At 39.6% G+C, this 26970-nt stretch overlaps 2 protein-coding genes across 2 annotated transcripts; one reads left to right on the top strand and one right to left on the bottom strand.

Moving 5' to 3' along the window:
- Positions 1-32: 32 nt before the first annotated feature.
- Positions 33-3186, bottom strand: mettl21cb (methyltransferase like 21Cb). The gene is made up of 4 exons (XM_041057651.1): positions 3065-3186; positions 2707-2870; positions 2506-2623; positions 33-649 (listed from the first exon to the last, which is right to left on the bottom strand). Exons 1-4 carry the CDS (start codon positions 3183-3185, stop codon positions 252-254), a joined length of 801 nt encoding a protein of 266 aa, XP_040913585.1. The 5' UTR covers position 3186; the 3' UTR covers positions 33-251.
- A 12330-nt stretch (positions 3187-15516) lies between these two features.
- On the top strand, positions 15517-26044 carry jam2b (junctional adhesion molecule 2b). The gene is made up of 10 exons (XM_041057571.1): positions 15517-15667; positions 18757-18822; positions 19039-19149; positions 19331-19480; positions 20846-21027; positions 23798-23906; positions 24000-24107; positions 24905-24923; positions 25024-25069; positions 25224-26044. Exons 1-10 carry the CDS (start codon positions 15616-15618, stop codon positions 25260-25262), a joined length of 882 nt encoding a protein of 293 aa, XP_040913505.1. The 5' UTR covers positions 15517-15615; the 3' UTR covers positions 25263-26044.
- The last annotated feature ends 926 nt before the right edge of the window (positions 26045-26970 follow it).

Here is a 26970-nt window from a genome sequence, read left to right as displayed (position 1 = left end):
AATCAATTTATTTTTAAAAACAGTCTGAAATAAATGTATTAAAAAGTACTGGCAAATAAAATAGCTTATTAAAATGGAAATTTGAGTCAGGAACTTCATTTCTGCTTTCTGCGTGACAATTACAGCGCTCTCCAGGAATGTCAGTCAGTGAGAGCAAATGGAATTTCCTGTTTTTTTGAATGATAAATGTCTTCAAACTCAACACAAAACTTTTAACTTTTCAGCAAACTCCCCCTCTTGAGGCTCCTCTGTCACTCCTTCGCTGTGGCCTTGTATATCCTCACCTCCTGCTGTGGCAGCTCAGTGAGCAGCGTGGTGTTAAAACTGCTCTTAAAGCGCTCAGCGAACCTCAGGTCCGACTGGAACCGGATCTTGTTGGCCCACAGCAACGTTGTTCGGCTTCCTGGCCTGCAAAAGTGACACATGGTTTTCAGCAGTTCTTCGAGACAGTTGTGGTGATAAACTACGTCAGCCGCGAGCACATAGTCGTAGTGGTAGGACGGGTAGGGAAAGTCTCGCTCCAGGTCCTGACCCCAGGTGAGGGCAGTCACCTGAGGGGTGTAGCGGGATCGGCCCTTGGTGTTTCGCAGAAGGTTAAAGGCCAGGTTAGACAAGATATCTGGCAGGTCAGTAGCTGTCACCCAAGCCCCTGGAAAAGAGTAGAGAAAAACAAGGCAGCTGAAGCAGAGGAGGGAAGACCCATGGACAGACACTCTTAAAGAGCTACAGCAAATTTATTGGTTTGCCCATTTTTTTCTGAACCTGTGACTTCTATGGTGAGAGAACTGGCACTTAAATCATAATACACATGGCAATGTGTAAAATTCGCCATTTTGAACAAATCCCATGAAAAGACCAAAACCAGCAATACATTTCTGATGCTATCAAGTATTGCCTATATACCCAAATCCTGATGTAACTTATTCCTGTGTCACAGAGCTCCAAATGATAAATCAACCTCATCTTGGGATGCCCTTGGGATGTCATGCTTCTTTGTTATGATCAACATGGGCACTGTGGTTTATTTGAATTAATCTCACCAAACACCATCTTGCTGCCGTAAATACTCACTGTGTTAATATGAGTCTGAAAATAGTCCCCAACAAATGCACTGTTTACTCCTGTTTGCTAAAATCTATGGTCAAGATTTATGTCCTCAGTAGGAACCAATGGACTTGGGACTGAGAACTACAGATGGCGTAGGACAATCAGAACATGTTGAAGGATGGACTTTAGCCTTGCTTTTGGTCTTTTCATTGGATACACAGCCTTGTATTTTTTAAATGTGTAATTAAAAACACACACAGTATTTTAAATAATTGTGGATTGCCAAAAAATGGAGACACTAACTTTTAGCAGCTCTAAAGCTGCTTGCTCTTGGTATTTTTTTTTTGGTGTTTTCAAATCTCACTTTATGTGAAATCTGTGCTCTATTTCTTAATCATGTGTCTTTTCAGAAGTGTTGAATCTTACAGGCTATAAAGAAAAAGGAAAACATACGTGTGGATTACTAAAAGGTTGAACTTGATGATAAAACCTAAACCAATTCCACTTTGATTATATCACCAATACTGCACAACCTCACTTGGATCTTGTTGCCCTTGGGAGGACCAGCTGCGTGTTTAGAGACAGAGAAGACATTCAGGCCAGTGGTTAAAGCCTAGGTCTGTCTGGAAGGTCAGCAATGCTTATGTTGAAGTGTTTGTGAATTAATGGTCATAAATTCATGGATTTCATTTCGTTGTCTGTTGATAGAGACAGACCAATGAACAGAAAACAGAGGAAACAATTCTGTGGCAAAGTGATGATTCCCTCTATCTGAAAAGATGTTTTATTTGATGGGGAATACACTGACACTTATGTTTCCACTGCATGAATGATAGAGGGGTCAAAGGATGACACTACCAGTCCAATGACCACTTTGTTCATTAAAATATCTTTACAATTTCTTTACAGTTACTGGCCCGTTTGCAATGCAAGACATCTGGTGTGGGTGGACTGTCATGGTCCTCAGACAATGAATCACAGTGTTTTCAGTGATTCCCTGATTTTCCTCGACTTCCAGCACCAGGCAGAAATTTTAGATTTATGCAAAAGATGAACAGATATCTGTAAAATATTCAGTGCATAAATATGCCCCTTTATGGCTTTTCCTCTTGCATCACAATCAAAGAGTAACACAGTATGTCCTAAATAAAAAAAAAGACATATCTTATTTTAAAAAATCGTGATTGATAATATTTCAATTATCAATTTGATAGACAATTAACTGTTATTGTTGGTATTTGTATGTAATGACAAATATGTTTGTTTATTTGGCAAAAGGGCTGTTATGAGTTATATCATTACTTAAGAGTTAAGTGTCAAAACTTACTGGTGAGTGGTGAAATTCTTATGGACAATGTCATTGTTCCATACATACTGTACATTTCCGCTTCATTATCATAGACGGAAATGTACAGTATGTACATACTGTACATTTCCGCTTCATTATCATAGACTTACCAAGTAGACTCGCCACTATGGAGAGTAAGCCAGTCCCAGCTCCAATCTCCAGCACTGCTTTGTCCATCAGGTTCACTTGTTGCTGGTTATTCTCCAAGAACTGGCACAAGGCTACAGCCTGCAGAACAAGTTCTCATCGTCAGTAAAAACCAAAGCAGCCAACATGAACAACAACGTGCCGTCATGGAATACAGGGCATACCCCAGGCCAGATCAGAGCGCCGTAAGTATCTATAGATTCGCGGATGCTGATGTCATGACCAGCAAAATAAAAAGACTCCTTTCCCAGCGAGTAGTAAACACTCGGCTCCCAGATGTTCCTCCTGTCCAAAGCCTCTCCGGCCATCACTTTTTGGTCTGTTGATGCTGGAGAGCAGGAATAGGCAAGTTACAGTTTTGCAGACCTACTCTGCAAATCTACTTTAAGAAAAAAAAAATCTGAATCTCTCCTCTGCACTACAGAAACTAGACTAGTGAGGGTAGTACAGGATACAGTAGATGTAATTTTCACTTTGGAACAGTCTCTTTTGAAATGATGTGACTGTTCAATCCAAGTTTACCTTCATCTGTGGCTTCCTGCTTCAGGTGCACTTTCCCATCCTGGATCTTATCATTCGGCTCCCTTTGGTTTCCAGGATTATTCTGTCGGACCGGTTGGTTGACTTTGGACAATCTCTCCATGATCTGTAAATAGTGTTGAATACTGTTGAAAGGAAAGTTTTTACTGGGTGTGAACATGCCGGCTCTAGCGTCTGGCTCTGAGGACAGCCTCAGAGAGCTGCCAGCATGGCTGTGAACTCTCAGTCATGTTTTCATCTAAAAGGCTGTAAATAATTTAAACATTGCATAAAAGTTGTATCCTTACTACAATCACTAAAATTATTAGTTTATTTTATGCCAATGCTTAAAAACTGATAAACAAACACAACAAACTGCATGATGCAAATACAGTGGGTACGGAAAGTATTCAGACCCCCTTAAATTTTTCACTTTTTGTTATATTGCAGCCATTTGCTAAAATCATTTAAGTTCATTTTTTTCCTCATTAATGTACACACCGCACCCCATATTGACAGAGAAACACAAAATTGTTGACATTTTTGCTGATTTATTAAAAAAGAAAAACTGAAGTATCACACGGCCATAAGTATTCAGACCCTTTGCTATGACCCTCATATATTTAACTCGGGTGCTGTCCATTTCTTCTGTTCATCCTTGAGATGGTTCTACACCTTCATTGGAGTCCAGCTGTGTTTGATTATACTGATTGGACTTGATTAGGAAGGCCACACACCTGTCTATATAAGACCTTACAGCTCACAGTGCATGTCAGAGCAAATGAGAATCATGAGGTCAAAGGAACTGCCTGAAGAGCTCAGAGACAGAATTGTGGCAAGGCACAGATCTGGCCAAGGTTACAAAAAAAATTCTGCTGCACTTAAGGTTCCTAAGAGCACAGTGGCCTCCATAATCCTTAAATGGAAGATGTTTGGGAGGACCAGAACCCTTCCCAGAGCTGGCCATCTGGCCAAACTGAGCAATTGGGGGAGAAGAGCAATGGTGAGAGAGGTAAAGAAGAACCCAAAGATCTCTGTGGCTGAGCTCCAGAAACCACCTTTAACCCTAACCCTAACCCTGACAGAACTGGAGAGGATCTGCAAGGAGGAATAGCAGACGATCCCCAAATCCAGGTATTAGAAACTTGTTGCGTCATTCCCAAAAAGACTGATGGCTGTATTAGCTCAAAAGGGTGCTTCTACTAAATACTGAGCAAAGGGTCTGAATACTTATGGCTGTGTGATATTTCAGTTTTTCTTTTTTAATAAATCTGCAAAAAATTCAGCAATTTCATGTTTCTCTGTCAATATGGTGTGCTGTGTGTACATTAATTAGGGAAAAAAATGAACTTAAATGCTTTTAGCAAATGGCTGCAATATAACAGAGTGAAAAATTTAAGGGGGTCTGAATACTTTCCATACCCACTGTATTTACTAAAACATCTGCCCACACAATATATTTGACAAGTACAAATATGTGTTAAAATAAACAATATGGTACCTTTAAAAATGGTATTTTCTGCAGTTTCATGTCATAATTTCTTCAGTTTTTCCTGTATTTGGTTTATCCTAAATCCTGTGGCTTATTCTTTAGCTACGATCTGTGTTTATTTTTAGTGTATTTGTTAAATGACTTGTGTGTTTGTGACCTATTTTAAATTCAGTAAAAGTTGGAACAGATTCAAAATGGACTAGATTTAGTTCACTGGTCTCTTTGGCTGCCATTGGATTGTGGTCTGGAGCCCAGAAACCCACAGCTGGTTAAACCCACAGAGGTCAACAAGCTACTTACAGGGATGCAGAGGATACATTAAATTGCGCTATATCTCAGACGCATGCCACATTTAACTGGACTTCCATGCAAACATGCAAAGGATGCTGCTTGATGTAATTTAAATATAATTACAGTCATCTGAAATCCCTGAAAGTGATAGTTTTTTTTTTTTTCCCCCTTATTCTTCTTGTTCACTGAAAAAGTAAAAAAACAAAACAAAGTCTTTAAATATGTTGCTCTTGTGAATGAGTGCATGAGTGAGACCTACCTGTCTGAATAAGTGGCCTCTTTTCTTTCCTTTCTCGTTGTGTGTCCACCTCTGCTGTGTTCTTGTGTTTATAGAGGCAGCATCGTCTATGACACACCCCTGAGTGAGGCAGTGGTCTCTGGCAGCCAGATCTGAGACACAGAAGCAGACAAACAGATTTATAACATCTGACAGAGAGATATACACAATCCAGACCCCTCCCAGCACTCTAACATCAACTCTTGTCAGAGTGTGTGTGTGTGTGTGTATTCTGGATATAACATGCTCTATTGTGGCTATAAAATCATATCCAGCATTTTGTTTACCAGGAAGATTTTTCACTTCATTTACACTTATCTGCGCTAAGCTTCTTACTCCCTCCTTTCGTCCTTAACAAACTAGACATCTGGCTTTGAGCAGGAGTTTCAGGAAGGGACATGCAAACATTTGACAACAAAATGTATTCACTTTGTGCACTGTGCCAGTAAATTTGCATATTTATGTTTATCCTTGGAGGGTATAGGGCAGATATGTATGATGTCTGTCATGCATGTGTGAAATGGATGTTTGCCACCTGGCATGCTCCAAGGAAAATGGTGTTAATTTCTAATGCAATCGGCAGCACAGGGTGGAAACTGTTTACCAAGGCTTGACCTGGAGCTAATGCCTCCACCTTTAATACCTTCATCAAGCATTTATCCTTCCCCCTCTTTATCCCTGTGACATTATCCCGCATGTCTCACCATCTCTCTGCTCCCCTCCACCTTGTATCTGCTGTGTACATAAACACCGTGGTCTGAAGTGTATTAGTCAATCAACCACAGAATAAAACTTTCAGATGGCTGAGAAACAACAACAAATACAACAACACAGAGTTGCAGAAGTTTAAAATCCAGTGACAAGCTGTGTGACCTTTAGGAAAAACTGGAAAACTATTTTTGGAACTGTGTGAAAATGTTTAGGGTGGTGAGGGAGACTTAAAAAAAAAAATTAAAAAAAAATAGGCAAGAGCCTCCCCAGGGTTATTAATTTTTTCTCTCTTGACTGCAACATCCTCCCCACAACATGTCAAAAGTAATATTAACAGTGCAACCCAGGTAGAACTTCTTCAATCATGTATCCTGATTTACATGTGAATATTTTTTTCCACTTTGTTTTTCTTTTACCAGATAGCAACAGCGGAGAGACACAGCAAACGTCATCAGCCAGACTGGATGAACCAGGTAGGTTGCAAACTTCTGTCTGAAGTTCTTCGAGTGTTTTATTAATGACACATTGTTATTAATGACCCCCCCTGATAATTTTCACACAATCCCTCAGTGTGACAAGAGAAAAACACCATATGCCAACCCACTGCATTGGTGAAGAGGAACAGAGGTAACAGATTGAATCACCAGCAGGGATGCAAACCATCAAAATGCAGTAGCTAATTAGGCTGTTTTACATGACCAAATGACCACACAGTGCAAAAGATGCTGCATCATTATGTTCTCCGTACATCAAGATGATAATACCACTGTAAACACTGCTAAACAAATTCACAATAACTTCATGAACTGATACTTACAAAGCAGTTTAAGTGCAACTTGTGCCATGAGCACTGTTGAACTTCTAAAACACAGCAACATGCCTTCCAGAATGATTAGCTGTGACTTAAAGTATACTGTACATTATTTGTAGAAAATAGGCTAAATTCTATTTGGTCCTATAAGCTTTAATCTACTTTTGCTTCCAATTCAATCAGTCATTGGTTTGCATGTACCTGCAGTATGACAATCAGTCCATTGCAGTTGACAAGTCTGCATCAAAATACATCACTGTTATGAATCAATCAGCCATTTTAGCTGCATTACCACAATGTGTAGCTTTGTGGTGTAGCTTTATTGTGATGGATTTTGCAGCTCAGGTAAGTTTTATGAGTCTGTGAACTGATTTTCAAATATTTCAGGAATTAATGCAAGCTGATTGTTAACAAAAACACGGGCAGCAATAACCAAAGAAATCTAAAAGAAGTTAGTAGAATACATTCACAAATGGTCCAAAATATTATAAAGTCAAAATTTGCAGAGCTTACTTTACACATTTGAAAAATTTCCTTAGTGCATTGCGAACAAGTTAATTCGGTTATTTGTTTACATGGCTCTGTCACATACACAGATGATTGAAGCACACAGATTAGTGCTGGTATGTATCTGTACTATAAAAGGCAATGGTGTAAACACTGTTTACAGTCTGTTTTTATACCACTGGCAGAGTCTAGCCTCTGATGCAAAGTTTACGCCTGAGCATGGATACAGTGGTATTTATTTTACCAAGTGCTTGTAAGCCTGGCTGTAGGGTTTTAGGTGGGAGGATTCGCAGTCTCAGTGCATAAACACACGCCAGCAAACAACTGGTTGTGCTGCACAAACCTAGAAAATGACTTGAACTGACAGATGGCAAGCATCAACACTGAGTCACTCTCATCTAAACAGCAACACTAATAATCAGTCAAGGTATTAGGGGATTTCCAGAGCATCAGGATTTCGACACCGGGAGGCCCCACTCTCTTTCATTCATTAATCACTATTAATGAAAGTCATTTTGCACAAACTCTCAAGTTTTGCCAAAATCATTCCAGTTTTTTCAGCATTATCTGTCAGTTTTGATGCATGTACCTGACTGGTGATGATGACTAACCAGATCGGGTTAGGCACTGGGTCTAAAAATATGATTTTGTAATGTATTCAGCAAAGCTGTTGGATATATCTCTCCAGTAATAGACGGGAGATGCTCATTCAACTGTGATCTCTTAAATCCAGCAAAAGTCAGTTTTCCTGGTAGGGGAACAATGGAAAATGTGCTAAGCTCACATGTGTCAAAGATTGTATTTCTCAAAAAACGGGTTGTGTTGGCCTGTATAATTTGAATAGTCACATTCACTGATGAGTTTGTGTGTGTATGTGTGTGTATGTGTGTGTATGTGTGTGTATGTGTGTGTGTGTGTGTATGTGGAACAGTTAAATAGAAGGATAAAGAGTTACCAGTCATCACCTTAGAGTTGATAATCCTCACCTCCATGTCCAAAGGTCAGGAAGAGGTTGTATAGGCCAGTGGAAAATGAGTCACAGTCACACACAGCAACATGTGATTCCCTGCAAGGTTTCACAGTAGCCTCATGTGCAGCATGAGTGTGTGAATACATTAGTTAATGGGCGCTAAGCTCCTGTAATAGGGTGGGTGAAGATTGATATTCAATGAGTCCAGATGGCACATAGGCAGTAGAACATAATCAAACATACAGTACGTATCCAGCCAGCAATGTTGCAAACTGTGAACATGAAGTCTAAAATCTGGGTGTGAACAGCTTTTGCCACCATGACAGCTTTTTGGCATCGGAACAGACAGAGCGACTGCTCCCTGATCCTGTAAAATAAACCGGAATGCCTGGACTCCATGGGTTTAGTGATTTGAGGATGTTGTATATGGGTCCTGGATGAGCTGGAGGTTTAGATGCATCTGTCAGACTGATGGTTGTATGATTGTTTCCTGATAAACACACCTCATCACCTAAACCCCAACAAGGCCCCATGCTGCAGGACAACAGTGGAGCTTCAACTGAGAGGGAATATAAAGACTGAATTTATATACACATTCAGGTGTGTTATTACGCGTGTATGTCCAAAGTGTGCTACAATGTCCGTAACTGTTAAACTATTTTTAAGCTATTTTTTGGTATGCTATGTTTGTACCTGGTGTATTAACTATATATTTAACTGTCACTTAATAATTAATGCAATTTATAATATATTCTTAATTTTGAGACGCCATGAAGTTGTAATGAGGTGTGTTTAAGTACACTTTTTTGTACTAAATATAGACACACTTTAGGTTAAACATTTTGTTTTTACTTATTCTAAAATTTGCCAGAAAACGTATTTTCGAAATATACAAAGTACATTTTAGAAAAAGAACAGCATCAATACAAAAAGACTTAAAGTACTTACACACATTTAATACGAACTTAATGGTTTCTCAAAACAGACAGTTGAGTACACTAAACTATTTATCAATATATGTGATAATTAGTTGTCATTAAAACATAGGTACATTGTTAGAAAAACAAAAACAAAAAAAAAACACACTTCAAGATTCAAGATTCAAAGGTTTATTTGTCACATATATTTCAAATATGCAAAGAAATGCAGGGTGGCTGAGGCTAGTAAAATAATAATAATAAACAATATACAGGAGTTATAATCACAACAAACTCAAGAATAAAATATTTCTTTATTTACAGTATATTTTCCTGTTATTAAAAACAAATAAATCACCATTAAATATAATGTGCAACATGCATAGAGACCCTGAAGCACCCTGAAAAAGCAGCAAACTCTGCTTCACCTCAGACAAAGAAGTGCTCATAGTACATTCACTGATAAGGGTAGGAGCAGATAAAAGACTGAGGTTCCCAGCATGTGAAGTCATTGAACTTTCCATTTCCTGAAAGACAGGCAAACCAATCAGAGAGTTATTAGCAACAGTTCAATAATCATCATTAATCTGGCCAAAACACAAAAGGAAAAAAGTATGTTTTATTATTTTTAATCATATTTTGATTGATTATTTTATTATGAAATACTTCTTATTTCTTGAATTTTGGGTTCCTTGCAGCTTTATACATGACAAAATGAGGACTCATGCATAGAAAGTTGGCAAAAGTTAACTAAACTGATCTCCCCCAGAAGGATAAACGGCCAACTTGCTCATACCAAATGCCAGCAGTTCCAGACAGTCCTCCACACCTGCTGTGTCATTGGGCTCCCCCGACAGCCAATCAGCATAGCCCCAGTGGGATCCATCCAACCAGATGAAGAGACCGGTCTGACAGGCAACAGGAGATTAAAGAGGAGCAATCAGACAGAGGAGTCATTTATTTTATTTATTCTGCAGATACAAATACTAGCATGACATGAACCCCTCTCACTGTGCGATCAGTGAAGGGTAAGTATTTGTTTTGAACTTGCAGCAGCAGAAATATGACCCACTCCTTGACTGAACATACACACCTCCAAATATCGGAGTCCTCCAATCCAGGTGCGTGTATACGCCCCGTTTTGCTGCAGCATCATATTCATCACCTTTCTGTGGATGTGTTGGCTTGTGATGGAGGCCAGGTGTCCGAGGGGGAACTGTCTCTGGCAGAAGAACTGCAAAGAAATAGTGAGACAGTGACAGAGGAATCAGGCATCTCTTCAACAGAGTGGTTCAACAGGTGTCTAACTTTTTAAATACTTTATTGTGCTATCTTTGAGATGGCAGACAACGTGTAAATACCTCAGCATCTGCAGCCCTCATTGGTCCTTTGAAGAACTGGTAGCACTTACCCTCGAATTCCACACCAGGACAATAGCGCTGCCCTGTGGCCAAGAGGTAGAATTACACTTTCCATCGTGCTGTTCATGAAAGCATAGGCTCACACTGTTAACATGTATCATAAAAAAAACCTCACACACACACATGCAAACACCGAGGTAGTTTTTGGTCGCTGTAATCACAAAGCATACCTCCATCTCTTACTCTGGAACTGTGGTAGGAAGGGATTCATTTCATGGACAAAAAGCAACTTCTTCAAAGTACATAAGAACATGTGAGTGTAGTTTTAAGAATTAAAAAAATGTGACACAGGGTTTTTTTTTTACCTCCATTTACCTCCATACCAATCTGAGCTGGCCCTTCTTCCATGGCAGGACCATCTGGTATGACCTCTTCATTTTGGAATGGCTCTTTCTCCATCTCTGGCTCCAGTTCCATGATTGGTTCTTCATCTAAAACATGGTCCTTCTTCCTCATGAGCCCTTCCTCCTCTTCAGCAACAGGACTCTGAAATGCCGCCCTCAGAGACTTTTCCACTCCTGACTGCTCTGTGTCGCTTGCTTCCTCTCCAAACACGTTGTCATCATCCTGCGGCTCCAACTTCATGATCGGCTCACCCACCATTTCATAGTTTCCCTCCATGTCAATATGCTTCTCTTCAGACTCTGTTGTACCTGTTTCAGTCTCTGCCTCAAGGTTCATCTGCACCTGAAACTTCTCTTGGACCTCATTAAACATGGGGTCCTCTTCAGGTTCTGGCTTTGCCTTAACCTCAGATTCCACCTTAAAGTCTTGGTCAGCTTTGAGCTCAGGCTCCATCTCAGCTTTCATGTTAACCTCTAGTTCAGCCATAACATCTGCATTCAGATGTACTTCTGGCTCTGGATCCACCTTAACTTGTGGCTCTGGTTTAACCTTTGGCTCCGCCTTAACATCTGGCCTTACTTTAATCTCTAGTTCCACCATACTCTCTTGCTCCACCCTAACCCCTGGTTCTGCATTGAGCTCTGGCTCCATTTTCACCTCTGTCTTTACTTCACCCTCTTGCTCCACCTTAACATGCGGCCTAGCTTTAACCTCCAGTTCCACCACGTTCTGAATCTGGCTCTGCTCCATGTCCGCTGGCACTGGAGGCAATTTTTCCTGCGGCTCCTTAGAGCCCAGTCTGGCCTGTGGTGCAGGATCCTCCAACTCCACATGACCCTGCAAAGGAACCCAGTCCCCCAGCAGGGGGCTCTGGTCGTCTTTAATCAAATCAGTGTTTTGTGCCACACCAGGAGGAGATGCGGGCCCTGCCAGAGCCACTACACAGAGTAAATAAGAAAAGCTCATTTTAAAATCAGGCAGATGAGACAATGGACCAATGGACACTTAAAAGGCCCCTGACTGCTGCTTTACAGGGGCAAGTCACTCAGACTGAAAGAGACACAACACACGCCTGTGATTTGTATCCCTTCTCTTTAATCTTTCATCTCTTTGCAGTTGTTTTGTGTCTTTTTGTGGTAATTTCACATCTCAGTTTGCATCTCTTTGTAGTCTTTTCCTCTCTTTTTGTAGTCCTTTGAGTGACTTTCCAGTAAGAAAGCTCAACAGTCACTTCAAACAGGTGCTCTGCTTTAATTTACAGTTTTAGTTTTTAGCAAAGCAGTTGAAAGCATAGCTTGAAAATTGAGTGTTGATGACTAGTGTACAGCATTTCTATTGTAAATCCTGATTTACAAGAGAAGAAGAAATCTTTTTTTTTTTTTTTTTGTAGAACACACTAATGTAAAAAATTAAATCTTTTACCTGCAAGGCTTAGTGAGAGCAATACCAGCGTCTTCATCTTGATCTGTGAAAAAATTTGAATGATATTTTTTTAGAGTAGTAGATTGTGATTTACTGTCAAATGTGCCTCATACCAATCAGTTATTTCCACTTGCCTTTATGTCTTTCTTCTCTCTGTAACTGCTGTTTATCAGGGTTTGCTTATGGTACTCCTAATCTTTATGAACAACATAAGTCCTGCCCCTTTTTATTTCTTGTTTCTTTCAGTAAGTCATAAAAATCTTGTCTATATTTTGTTCTCTTTTGTTTCCTTGTGGCAAGAACGAGGCCATAATTAAGGCGGAAGAAAGCTCACCTTATTAAGGCCTCATCAGACAATCAAACCTGGTACAGCGCTATTCCTCCAGACAAATGAACACAGTAATTTAAATCTCAGTAGAGAAATATATTAGTTAATCAGGAGGCTGTTTTCATGTGCATCTGTTTCAGAGGCAAGACGTGTAAAATAATTATAGATGCGTGAGTGTAGATGGTGCTTCTTGATTGTTGAATTTAAATGTAGTCAAGAAGGTTTGTTGGAGACCAAAGACAATAACTGATAACTATAAGTGGAATAGCTGACATGTAATTCTCACAAAAACATTCCTCTCGCATCTGGACTCTGACCTGTTGAACAGGCATGAAAGAATAACTGATCATTATTCACTGGTACCATAAAAACATTTAACCTCCTGGTAAGGGTGGTGAAATTACTTTGTATTCTGTCTCTCATGGCCAGGAGGAAATGGATCTGCTCAGCAAAAATAAAAAAGGTTCACTGTGATACTTAGACCATGAGTATAATTATTAATTGGTCTAGCATGTAGTAGACCAAGCATTTCCTCCTGTAGTAACGTGTCCCAGGAATTATGGTTTACTGTATCAGAATGGATATTTGTTCAGGTCAGTCTCCGAGTTTTGGTGATTTATGGCCAAATCCTGATCCTCTGATACTGTGATGCCTTTGAAAAGTTATTTTCTAAGATGTTTTGAGCCTTGATTTGCTAATGTGGCACGTCTGTCTGGGCTCACTTATCAAAGATGTCTTCACCCACAGCACCGCTGCTCACCAACATTAATTTACACTAACACTGCCGCTATTTATTTTAGGTTTTTTTCACCTTTGCTGTGAGAGAAAGAGAGAGGGACATGCAACAAAGGTCCCAGTAAAAGTTGAACTGGTGATACCATTGGCCTACAGTAAAGGACCACAGTGACACCCCTGTGCTTGTTTCTCTCTGGTCTCTCTTTCTCTGTACCTTTCTGTGGGTATCTCTGGCTCCGGAGCTGCATGTTCTCTGTTTGTGGTCCTGGCTCCACCCACCTGCTGCTGTTTATTGTCTACTATTATACATTTAATGTTCCACTTTGCCCCACATTTTGGATTAATATTCTATGCAATTACCAATTATGACAGCTTTATGCTCCTGTGCTCTGTCTCCTATCATAACTGTAATCTGCTGAGCACACATTATCCACTGTTCACTAATCTGTAATCTAAATGCTGGCCCTCTAACATTGTCCATTGCCAGCCCTGCTTGTATTATGCTGCATGTTCTTCTCCTCCTATCCTTCATTCCCAGCTGTTCTATCTTCCTCCTTTTACCCAGCCCGGCCATCGGCAGGAGGGTCCCCCATATGAGCTGGGGTCGGCTCAAGGTTTATTCCTGTTAAAAGGGAGTTTTTCCTTGCCACTGTTGCTTGAAGTGCTGGCTCTGGGGTCAAGCTCTGGGTCTCTGTAAAGGTTTGAGACAATTTGAGACAATTTTGATTGTGGAAAGCGCTATATAAAATTATAAATAAAAACTCCTAAAGCTTTAAAACCAGAATTTAAAATTAGATCCTGTTTAGCTTTAGGTCAGGGTTAATGCATTCAGGCAAGAGAATGAACACATGGGTGGGATTTAATGCTAGTTGTCACGAACCAGCTACAGCATTTTGTTGAATTTTGTGCAGTAAAGTTTAAAATGAAACTAAAATGAAACTTGAACATTGCTGTCATTAGAGATCACGATGCATTCGGAGTCACCCCTTTCTTCACACAGAATTCAGTATCTGGGAGAGTCTGTGTAAAACATGTTTGTGGGTACTGAGCTTTGTTGTTATGGATGTATGTGTGTGTCTGTTACTTGACATCAGTGTGTCTTGCTCACAGCAGAGCAGCTGGGATTGTTGATTGTGAACAGGTGCTGCAGCTGAGATTTTGTGAGTTAGTGTTTCACTCTTGTTCTCCGTGCGTGTTTATGCACACGTGTCTGTGTGTACGACCCCTGTGTGGGTCTTTGTGTGTGCATATGGTCACAAATGCAAGCATGTGTGCACATTAACCAGAAAGAGCGACAATGTGCTGTTGTGTGGGCGCTGGTGGTGAGAAACCTAATAGCCAAGGACACAGTAGCTCAGCCAGCAGCTGTTTCATCTCTGCACCTCCTATTACACTCATCACTAGTGACGTGGACAATCCACAACCCCAATAACCATGGTGAGTTTCATCTTTTCACCTCCAGTTCAAAGGAAGATTAAATGATTTTAAGAAAACAATTTAAGAAAAATGCATGAATAAAAGCAAACAAGGCAGTTAAGATTAATATGTGACTATATTTGTAAAAGAAGAAGGCCTTTGCGATGAACACTGCTGGAGTTTTTACACAGTAGAAGAATTTCAGCAGAATTTAGCAAAAAGTTTTGAGTGGGCATTGTGGGTAGAGTGTGAGCCCCCTGTGTATATTATAAAAGCAAGACCGCAACACAAGGGACGGGCGGCGGGCATTGTGGGTAGAGTGTGAGCCCCCTGTGTATATAATAAAAGCAAGACCGCGACACAAGGGACGGGCGGCGGGCATTGTGGGTAGAGTGTGAGCCCCCTGTGTATATTATAAAAGCAAGATGAATGAATTGATGTATATAGAGTATATTTATTTAATTTCTTATAACTTTAATTTCTGAACTGTTTTGGCAATGTTGGAGTTGGAGATTGTTATAATATAAATATTGTTAAAACATGGCTGTTAGTGTTAAATGTCTTTTCTTCTTTTGGGGTGGGGGGCGCTTGGAGTGGGAGTCCATGGAGTAATTCAATATAGAACCACCACTGGGTACGATTAAAGAACACAGTCATTAAAAACGTAAAAATGTTTTCCCCTCTTGCTATGCCTGCTGAGTGGACAGTGGACCTCAAGACAGCAGCAGCTCTCCCGCCTGTGCGCGCTCATTGTCAGCTGTCCGGGATACGTGAACGCGCGCTCGCACGCTGCAGATGAAACTTGAGGAAGCTGCAGAGAGTTTGGAGTAAAATAACTGAATCTCATCTGGACTCGGCGGACACACGCAGAATTGGCAGGACGGATCCGAACCCCTGAGACGAGACTGAAGATGACCACAGCGAAGATGCTGGCGTTGCCTCTTCTCATCGCTTTGTTGCACAGTGAGCTTGTTCTTTGATTTTAGAAACTTGTAATTAAAAATTATTATTAACGGAAAAGAATTTGTGATAGGCTTTGTTGTCATAACAAAGACACCGCTAAAAGTTTTCAGGGAAACACGCATGTCTAGGTCAATTTAGGATGTGCGCAGACATGTTGAGAAGGAGCTTTTTACCTTCTGGTGGCCAGTATTTCCACGGTCTGTGGTTTGTTTTTTACTTGCCACTTTGCCAATTGATTCTGTTGTCTTAGATGTTTAATTCTACTTGAAACATTTCATGTTTATGTATGTTAAATGTAACGTTAATTTCAGAGAAAAATAGGAAAGTTTCTGAAGGTGTGCTCAGAAGAAACAAAAAACTAACGTAAAGCCTATATCTAAGACTATTGTATGGGACTCCACGAAAATTATGAGTTGGGGGGAGTCAGTCTGCCCTCTCTTCAGTCTTCCTCCATCACATTTTCCTTACAGTCCCACAGAAAGGCCGCATTAACGAATTATTCAAATGTGACGTTAATTAGATTAATTACATTTTATGTAAATAATGGAAGGTGTCACCGACAACTCGTTTACTGTGATAACTTCTTATCTTTTTTAGTATGAAGGGATTTGTTTTGCTGATAATTAATTTGTGTGATTGAGGCTGTGCACAACCCCACAAGCAGAGGAGGAGGTGTGATGTGTCCAAAGACTGCACCAGGGGCTGAGATTGTGCAGGGAGTGGTTGTGGTTGGGCGTCATGTTTACACTGAACCCACTCTGATGCTGTTTGAACCCGAGATCCACAGGCTGATGGGACACATCACGTGGCCCAGTGAGATGCCATTGTTTCAGTTTGAAGATAGCCCCTGACTGACCCTGCTGTTAATTGGACAGAGATGAAAACGACCACTTGTTATCTAGAAAAAATGCATCTGAAGTTGCTGTGGGAATTTTAAAGAGCTTTTCAGACAACATGCTCTATGTCAATAATTGCATCTTTGACGTGTGTGTTTTGATCTTTCTTGAATTTACTCATGAGGACCTAAATGAGAGGAAAAGATCGAAATCTTCAACTTCTGTTTGGACAAAGCGAGTACAGAGATGTGTTTGGAATATTTTTTGATGAGTTTCCAGTGTATTGGATGGTGTTTCAATTGCAACAGCCTGTCTCTAAAAGGTATTTCCAATATAAAAAAGAGCATTGCCAAAAACATTAACTGCCATCAATCAGAAAGACATGCATTTTTATATGAATTACAATAAAAACCAAATGCCATAAATGCATTTCAAGTTAAGTGCATTTAAAACATCAATGACAATCAATATGGACAACACAATACTGTATGTTCATGAACCATTATTTTATTGGTTTTCAGTGTATTTCACTGCCTGTATATTCAAATATGATTTCTGTTTTCATGGGTTAAGATCAGTTGATTGCAAGGATTCTGGTTCGGTGTTAAGTCAGAATCAGGTTTAGGGTTAGACTGAAGGTCAGAGTACAGCATACGCTGCAGAGGGCTTAGGGTTAAGAGTTCAATCGGCATAGAGCCTCATAAGTGTGTAATACTGATGTCTGTGTGTGTGTGTGTGTGTGTGTGTGTATGTGTGTGTATGTGTGTCATGCCAGCTGAGAGGTGTAAGGTTACTGCCATAAAGAGCTGCTTTGTATAAATAAGAAAAGCAAGCTTCTCATGCATGTGTGCTCCATACTGCATGTGTCATGCATACACACACACACATACAGTGAAAGTCTTTCTCCTTGAACTTTTTCTCTCCCTCTCCATCCTACCAAAGAAATATGCTTTAATATTTCTCAAATAAAAACCCCTTAAGGGATTCTCCAACTACAGTTTTCTTTTTTAATTATCACTCACCCCTGTGGTTCTGGATGCTGATATAAATGCATACTCAATAGCTTTCACAGGGAACAACAGCTGAGGACAGCTTGAATGAATATTATTTGCAGTGGATTCATGGCAGATATAAGTTTTCATGACATAAAAGCAGCATAACATCAATAGAAACTTCTCTAATCTGCAGCATAATAATTCTGTCCATCTGTGTGCTGTGTGGTATCAAGGACAGCTACTTTGTTGTACTCGTTTGAGCTTCAAAGCTTTGTAGCTTAAAGTCGTACTTTAGATAGACTTTTCTGCTGTTGAATCTTTTAACCTGTAAAATCTATTGTAACTAACATTAAGTCAAATTAACTACAGGTTCTGTTACTTGAGAATGAAAACACTAACTTTTCCAGCCACCTTTCAATTGAGTGTTTGATACTATTTTTTTGCTTGGAGTGTCACTTTAAATGCATTTTGTTTTCCTGTGTGTGTGTGTGTGTGTGTGTGTGTGTGTGTGTGTGTGTGTGTGTGTGTGTGTGTGTGTGTGTGTGTGTGTGTGTGTGTGTGTGTGATTGTTGAAGGGACTGATCACTAAAAGAGGTTATCAGGTGGGGATAAAGCAGCTTGTCAGACAGTCATCCATCACCTGCATTCCTACACACCACCGCTCCTGGCACCACCAGGGTGTAGCTACACACAATATATGTCTCTGTCGGTGTGTGTGTGTGTGTGTGTGTGTGTGTGTGTGTGTGTGTGTGTGTGGGTTTGCATAGCTTGCTTGTCTTCCTTGCCTTCTTGTGAGGACCAATTTCAGTTTTGAACCGTCAGAGTAAGGACAAGACTGACCTTTGTGTGTTTGCATCCATACAAAAAGTAGGCAGATATGCACATTCTGTTGTGGGAAATTGAAATTCCTGTACTGTTCCTTTTTTTTCTATATGGTGAGGATGTGCATATCTGTGTGAACGCATGACTATGTATGTATGACTAGGTATGTGTAGGCTGTGTCTCAGTCGCATGAGTTTCTTTATCCTGTTTACATGTCTGATTGTGCTACTGGTCTCTGAATGCACTGGAGACCAAAACACCCTGGCAGTACCTCACTCTGAAGTACAGATATATTTAGCATGTTAAATACAGAGAGATGCGATTCTTTTTCTAAGCAAGAATGTGACAAAAATGGACTTTAAGACTGTAGTACTTTGTGGCCTGAGTGTCAAAACTGGTCTACAGTTTATAATGTTTAATCTCTCATCCCAATCAGGTCCTGTCTGTCTGTCAGTGACTGTGAGCAGCAGTAAACCCAAAGTGGAGGTCCACGAGCACACAAGTAAGACTGTTTTTCTCCACTGTGTTTTCACCTTTCTGAACATCATGCATCTGTCTTTAAAATTGTCTAGTGTCATTTAATGTCCAGTATTTACACTTAATAATATTTATTAATGGTTGCTAATGGTTTAATTAGGACACACTAGCAAAGAGTTAAAAAATAAAAAGATGAATAAATAAGTAAAAGTAAAAATTGGCCTGTTTCCCGTCCTCTCAGATGCAGTGCTCGCCTGTGAGTTTAGGACAGAGAAAGATCAGAACCCTCGAATCGAGTGGAAGAAGAAAGGAAAGGGGGTGACATTTGTGTACTTTAATAACAAATTTACTGGTGAGTGACAGACTTTTACTGCATACATTCCTCTAACTGCCCTGACTTCAAAAAGCTGATGTTTTACTGTCATCCATTCTTGCCATCATTCTTTCATCTTTATTACCTTTGATTCTCTCTTTTTACGTCTTGGTTAAGCTTTGTCCACCCTCTGTCATCTTTCCATTACCTTCCACCTTAGGATCTTACTTGGGGCGGGCCAAGATAGAAGGAGCGACGCTGACGATACACTCTGTTACTCAGAAAGACTCGGGGGAGTACCGCTGTGAGGTGACTGCCAGCGAGGACCATGTTACCCTGGGAGAGGCTACTGTAACCCTCAATGTGCTTGGTATGTGTTTGTGCCAACATATAAATATGGATGTACAGCACTGCGCAAAAGATTTAGGCACTAAAAGTAAAATGAGGATGCCTTGAAAAGTAATGTCATGAATAGTTTTTCTTATTAGTTAACTTCATACAAGAAAAAAAAAACAGGAAAACCTAAATCAAATCAGTATTTGGTGTACCCGCCCCTTTTGTCTTTAAAGCAGCACCAGTTCTTGTTGGGACACTTGGTTGCATGTTTGGGGTTGTTGTCTTGCTGCAGAATGGATTTGGGACCTGATCAGATGATATTGCAAACAGATTAAAATATTGATTAAATATAAACATTTAAGTGCCTCGAATGTTTACACAGTACTGTATAAGTGTGTATGTGTTTTTATCACATGCCCAGAACATACTCTGTGTTCAAGTGGTTTATTTATTTAATGTTTACTAAATAAATATATAACATAAAGTATATATAACATACCGTGGCATACTGACATGCACCAGATCATCCATGACTACATGCCTGATTCCTGATTGACACAATTTCATTTTGAGTTTGAAATGATCTCAGTCATGATTCAGTTTCCGTATTGATCCTAACTTGTGTGATCACTGTTGCTAAGCAACTGACAACAAAAGAAAGCATGTTACCTTGGCTTACCATGCTTTCTCAAAGGTAATTGGTTTTATATTTTCTACATTTCAGTGTCACACTTAGGAATGAAATATGAAGGGCATGAATGATATCTGACATTCACTTAATTGGCTCAGTTGCTGCCACTGTCATCTCCCTTCAAAAAGGTGACTGTGCAGGTTGAGTCAAATGGAGATTCTGGATTGTATGTGCCAGCCAGGCGATCTGTCCAGGCTCTACTCTGCTTCTCACGCAATGTGTGCTGAGTGTGACCATGCCACTGCAGGACAAGTGGAAATAATAGGTGCATGGGTGGTGTCTGACATTTTAAAACATTCTCGAGGAAAGACTGAGTAGAGTTTGTATTTTATATCTATCTGTCTGTCTGTCTGTTCTTTTGTTTAAAATAAAGCATAAATGTACTAACCCACGCCTACTCTAAGTTGGCAATTCAGTTCAAGAGTGCTAATTATTTTTCTTTCTCAATTAATTCTAATACTACACACCACATATAAAATAACACTATAGACATACATCTGTTTCCATTAAATACTAATATTATTGTTACTGGATCATGGGTATTGCTGAAGCTAGAGAGATTGGATCCACCAAACAACAAAGTCCATCATCAAAATTAACGTTTTAAGTGTTGAAATGTTTTAAAGGGGATATATCTTTTCATAAAATGATAAATGCTGTATTCTTATTTATTCATAAGTACTTAAGCTGTGCTCTCTGCCCTCTTAGTGCCTCCTCATGTCCCATCCTGTGAGGTGCCAAGCTCTGTGTTTGTCGGCTCAGACCTTGAACTTCTCTGTAAGGACAAACTGAGCATGCCTCCTGCCACCTACCGCTGGTACAAAGACAACAAAGCTCTGACGGCCACAGCAGACACTCCATACAGCATTGACACAAACAAGGGCACACTGGTGAGTACGCACTAAAATATCTAAAGGCCAGTTTATAATTCTGTGTAGGATTGACGGGCTTTGGGAGAGCCTGTAGTAGCTCTCATCTATAGCATTCACAGTGAACGGGCTCCTCGCTCGTGGGTTTGCAGGCCCAGGAGAGCCTGTAGTAGCTCTCATCTATAGCATTCACAGCAAACAGGCTCCTCGCTCGCAGGTTTGCAGGCCCGGGAGAGCCTGTAGTAGCTCTCATCTATAGCATTCACAGCAAACAGGCTCCTCGCTCGCAGGTTTGCAGGCCCGGGAGAGCCTGTAGTAGCTCCCATCTATAGCATTCACAGTGAACGGGCTCCTCGCTCGTGGGTTTGCAGGCCCGGGAGAGCCTGTAGTAGCTCTCATCTACTTAAATTTTGAACTACTTTTATGGGAAATTTTAGGTTTCATTGTTTATTTATAGTCAAGCCATTTATTATTTTGACTTGAAACCTTTATGTTTCACAGAAAAAGGTTAAAAATCTGGCACACTCTATAACAAGGGTGCAAAACGCTTAAGTAACACATTAACTAATAGATGAGTCTTGATGATTTAATGTATGAATTAATTCAGGATGTATCCTGAAATTCTGTTGCTCATCATTAAAAATGATCGAGTTAATGCTTTATGGATCTTCCACTAACAGTTACTTTACACATTCATTTTGAACAGTCTGATAAAAACAGCTTAATTTCTCTATGAGAGCTGGTACTTTTCTGCTTTCAGCTGTCCACCCACAACTTTACTGTTTTGGTTTTCAGAAAAATGAAGAGAAAAGGGTTTTTAAAAAATGACTGTGCACTACCTGCTCAGATCAGGAGACACCTGATCACATATAGCTGTTGAATACTTTGGAGTATTTAGCAGCTAAAGAGCGAGATATTTCCTCCAGGAGTGGTGACCTAAATCAGAGCTAAACAAAAGAGTGACTACTGGACTTACACTCACCATTTGGCCAGAGACACAACCCTAATGATAATGTTGCTCTGTAACTGCAGGATGTGCAAATAACCTCCTGAGACCTAGACGAAAAAAGGTTTTGCCTTTTTGATTTTTTATGATAATTTTAGTATTGTAGTTGAAAAAATCATGTTGCCATTTTTTTTTCAAACACATTATTTTTTACGAGCTGTCCCTTGTAGTGGACATCGGGTCTTGCTTGATACATAATGTAATGATGTATTGTTATGATACTGAAATAATTTTTGTCAAAACCACGACAGAGGAGGGTGGCGGGCTTTGGGGCCACGTGACCTGTGATGAGGAAGTGTATAAAAGGCAAAACCATGACAGAGGAGGGTGGCCTTGTACTCAGGGTTTTCCAGCCATGCCCCCGGCCAAGACCTGGGCACTCTACCATTTACAAGGAACACCCCTTTCGCTCAGGGTGCTGTTTTTGCAATTTTTTTTTTTTTTTTCCCAAACACATTGTTTATTTATTTTTTTCAGCTGTCCCTTGTAGTGGACATCGGGTCTTGCTTGATACATAATGTAATGATGTAATGTTATAATACTGAAATCATTTTTGTATGGATTTTTGTATCCTTTAAAAATTATGTTCATTTCATGAGCATTAAAGTAGATAAAAACAGTTACATGAACAATACATATTTGAACACTTGAAATTTGAGCTATTTTTATGGATATCCTTTTAAATGAAGGAGGAAATCAGCACATTTTGGTCAGACCTTTACTATCGCAACTTGAAAGTTAGTCTGTGTGCAAAGATGAAAGATGCCAGCTAGCAAATCAGGGCCAAAGGAGAGAACAGGTTTTTTTCTTTTTTCTTTTTTTTTTTTATCTAACAAAATTATTCAGTCTTACCAACCGAGGTAGTTAAACATGGTGCCAAAGCTCAGAATTTAAACGTATTAGAACGCCCAAGATTTTATTGAGATTAATACTCAAATAAACTCTCATCGATGTTCTGTTGGAAGTAGCCAGAGGGCTTCCAATTCTTATGAATTCTGAAAAGTGATAAAGAAAGGAGACATAAATTTAATCAATTTTTAGCAGATATCTGCAAATCAACAAGGTAAGTAGTTTGCCAAATCAAGCTTTTAAATGATTGTGTACTGTGCCTCACTAAAACTGCTTTCATTTCCCTTTCTACACAATCTCCCTCCACAATTCTTAGCAAAATCCTCTCTGCCTCACTTAGCCCTCTGCTCCCTAATGTATTAACAATTGGGGTTAGTAAGCCCTGATGTCCACTACAAAGGACATTGAATCAAAAATGTGTTTTGAACGGGTAAAAATTATTGTGCTTTTAAAAAAAACTTACTGAATTGAAGTCAAGACTTTGATATTAAAGAAAAATCTTGTTTTTTAGCAACAGAAACATGATATCTGCAAAAAAATCAATGACTTATCTCTCTTGTTGCCATAAAATGTGGAAGTTGGACTTCCCGCCACTTTGAAAAGACAGTGCATTTGCTGTTTTGGCCACAACCCCACAACTGAGGCATCAAAGGAAAGCCCAGGATGTCCACTTAAAAGGACAGTACGATTGAGATAGATTCTATAAATGATATTTTGACCTAGGGGTCTCAGACTCATGTCCCCCACAGAGAACAAAAATGAATTGCCGGGTCTCAGGAGAATATGGTGTTCATTCTCCACAGAAGTATAAACTGGCCTTTAATACTGATGTAGTGGTAGACACACAAGGACTCACATATACAAATGCAGACAAATGTATATCTATCTATGTATCTTCACTTCCCCTCTCACCTTTCATTCTTCTGTCCGGAGCAGAAGTTTAAGAGTGTGTCCAAAACAGATGCAGGCATGTACCGCTGTGAGTCCTCCAACAGTGTGGGGGCACCCAAGAGTTGTGTGGCCCAACACCTGAAAGTTATGGAATGTAAGTGGTTTTGATAAAACTACTTGTTGGTGTTTATGTGTCATGCTCCACTGATTAGAGACTGATGAAATAATCTCTTTCCCCTCCTCCTAGATCCTTTGAATATGACAGTTTTGATAGCAGGTGCTGCAGGTTTTCTGACGCTCATCCTTTTCTGCTGCATCTGTGTGTGTGTCTGCCGACGTCGAGGCTGCTGCAAGAGTGAGTACTGTACTGCTGTTCAGCATGTATGGTTTGGTTTATTTCGTGTAATCACTGCCTTCATATGCAATGTGTTTAGCCTACTTTAATAAATAAATTTGAGTCAGAGTAATTAACTTTTAAACTTTAAAACTTTTTTTAGACTCTGTCCCACCCGTAAAACTCTTCCTCTAATTTATCCAACTGATGCAAAAATATTTCCTTCAGCATTAAGTGAATTAGAGTTTTGGTTTGTTTCTCGAGATTGACCAAATAAGACAAACTTATGAGTAGGTATTTTATGATTTCAGCCGCCTTCAGTATGAAATTCAATATTTTTTTAACCTGCTGGATAGAACTGTCTTTGAGGATTATAGATATTTACTTAATATTAACATTAACCAGGCTGGAGAGAGTGTTTGTGTTAAGCAGCGTAAAAGTACTCATTATGTGGAGGAATTACACGTGTTAATTATTGTTTTGTTATTAATTAATAATGAATTAATTACTGTTACTGATGAATTACTGTGTAAGCAGCTCTTTCATGTTGTAGTTGTTGGGGGTAGAGCTAATTTTAACATTTTTTTTTGTTGGGCAGTTTGATGAATGCATCATATTTTGTCAGCTGATCATATGTTGTGCATGGAAAGCCTTGTAATAATTGAGTAACAAGGACAATGAAAGAAAAAGGTATGAGTAAACATGTTAGTTACTGGCTGCATGTAATGAGGAACATGTCCAACATCAGGTGTGAGAGTGATCATAGAAAACATTAATTCTGCTGTTTTCACTGACTTTTCCTTTTCGTCTTTGAACAGAGCAAAAGAAAACAAAAAGGTGAGTGTCTCACTTTTCAGCCGGACTCTTGTTTCGCCTCTAGCAATGTGTTATTGACCGGTAATGAGCTCAGACTGAACTGCCACCCTTTGTCTTTCAGCATCAAGTCTTACAACCCTCCTCCTCCACCTCCTCCCACCCGCAATGTGAGTGATCAAAGGGATTGTTATCGTGTCAGGTCTTGTTTTGCTTGCTGCCATGATTGGGTTGCCATTAAATGCTTTTGATAGGTTGCTGATAACACTGGTCCCTAGCGAATTAAAGGAAATGGTTCATTGTATGTCTCTCTGCTCTCTGCAGCTCAAGCACTACAAACAAACTCAGTCCTTCATGATCTGAGGAAACACTCTGTCAGTCTGACTTCAGACCATCCAGATTCTAAAGTGTACACTCACTGTTCATCACACTGGAAACGTACTCAGCTGGCGCCTTGGTTTTGGATGTCTGCCCATTTCTGCCTTTGACGGACATAGAAACAAGCATATCTTCTAATATCAAGAAAAACCGAAGAGTTGAACAAGATTTTTTGCAAAAAAACCTTGCTGCTTCCCAAACACTGACATTTGTGTGTTGCCAGTTTGGTAGAGGGTTCCTATGTCCAAATCTACTACACACTACCAGTACTGTAAACTCAAGGTTCAACTCAACTTTTTCAAATGCTGTGTAATGTTTCATTATCTTCTTTTTTTTTTTTTTTTTAGTTTATCCAGTTTTTAAAATCTTGTTTTTAAATCTATTTTTTACACCTCCTCTCAGACAAGTCTAGCAAGACGATGTCTTGGCTCTCTTATGCCACCTATAGGCACGTAACTGTCCACACTGATAATGGTAAATGCTGTATATAGCTTGTCACAAATAGCTTTATCTTTCTTAGTTCTTTCAGTTAATATTTACATATAGAGATGTTGTTTTATATGAGGTTAATTTTTCTGTTTGTCATTTTTATATATTTTTATAAACCTGCTCGTGTGTTGATCTCATAATTGTTCTTTGTTTAACGTTTGGTTGTATCAATTTAAATGATGTAAATCGAGTGACAAATGAACAGGTGTCTGCACACACTGAATGGTGCTTTGGAGGCTTTTTCAAATTTTTGAAACTCAAATATTTGGTGAATCTATTTTTTGATCAATAAACAAAGATTTTTTAAAAAAAAATCAGCATATTTGAATCAAATGTGCCCAATTGATCAGTTTTCTTGGCACACAGAGGGAATAGGAGGTCTAATCGGTGTCAGAAAAAGGAAATGTACATAGTTATGATCCAGCACTGATATACCTGCATGTCACAACCCAGTTAATGCTTTGCTTGATTTTATTATTTAGACACAAATGAGTCTGAAATTTGGTACAGATCCTCATGTCACCCTCTAATTTTTTCAAAGTTGGTTAATGACCAAATATCTGCAAATTTCCACCCCAGCTGTGCTTCCTGTTTAGCGCGAATTAGTTTGCATGCTAAAAAAGACAGTGAATGTGGAAAATATTATTGCTAAACAGTAGCATTTTAGAATGATCATTGGGAGCCATTGGTGTATTGATGAGATAGTACATAGATATCTAAATAATACACAACACATGCATGTCTCCAGTGATGGGAAAAACGGAGTTAAAATAAACGCCGTTACTAACGCCGTTGCTTTTTTTTAGTAACGGGTAATCTAACTAATTACTTTTTCTATCGTTAGAACGCCGTTACCATTACCAACATGCCGTTACTACAAGTTACTGAAGCTCCGAAGTGGCTCACAGAGACACAGGAGCTCCAAATGTGTGTGTGTTTCCCCCTTTAGTGAGGGGGGGCGGGGGATAACCGCATAAGTAATGATGATTGGAGTAAGATTTTATGTTAAGCCAACCACAGACATCAGGTGGGCGGGTGTTTGCACACAAACCCAGCACATAGAAGCACACACACAAACTATCAGATGACGAGTCCGGAGTCACAGGGAAAGACGGCGTTTTCGAGATGGAAATACAGTCACTACTTTAACTTTATCGAGGTAAAAGGTAAAAATGTACATGCTGGGTGTTCATTGTGTCCCAGA

This window comes from Toxotes jaculatrix, chromosome 15 (assembly GCF_017976425.1).
Source record: "Toxotes jaculatrix isolate fToxJac2 chromosome 15, fToxJac2.pri, whole genome shotgun sequence".
Classification (NCBI taxonomy): domain Eukaryota; kingdom Metazoa; phylum Chordata; class Actinopteri; family Toxotidae; genus Toxotes; species Toxotes jaculatrix.
Note: the sequence above shows the minus strand (reverse complement) of the source record. Positions and strands in the feature narration are given on the sequence as shown.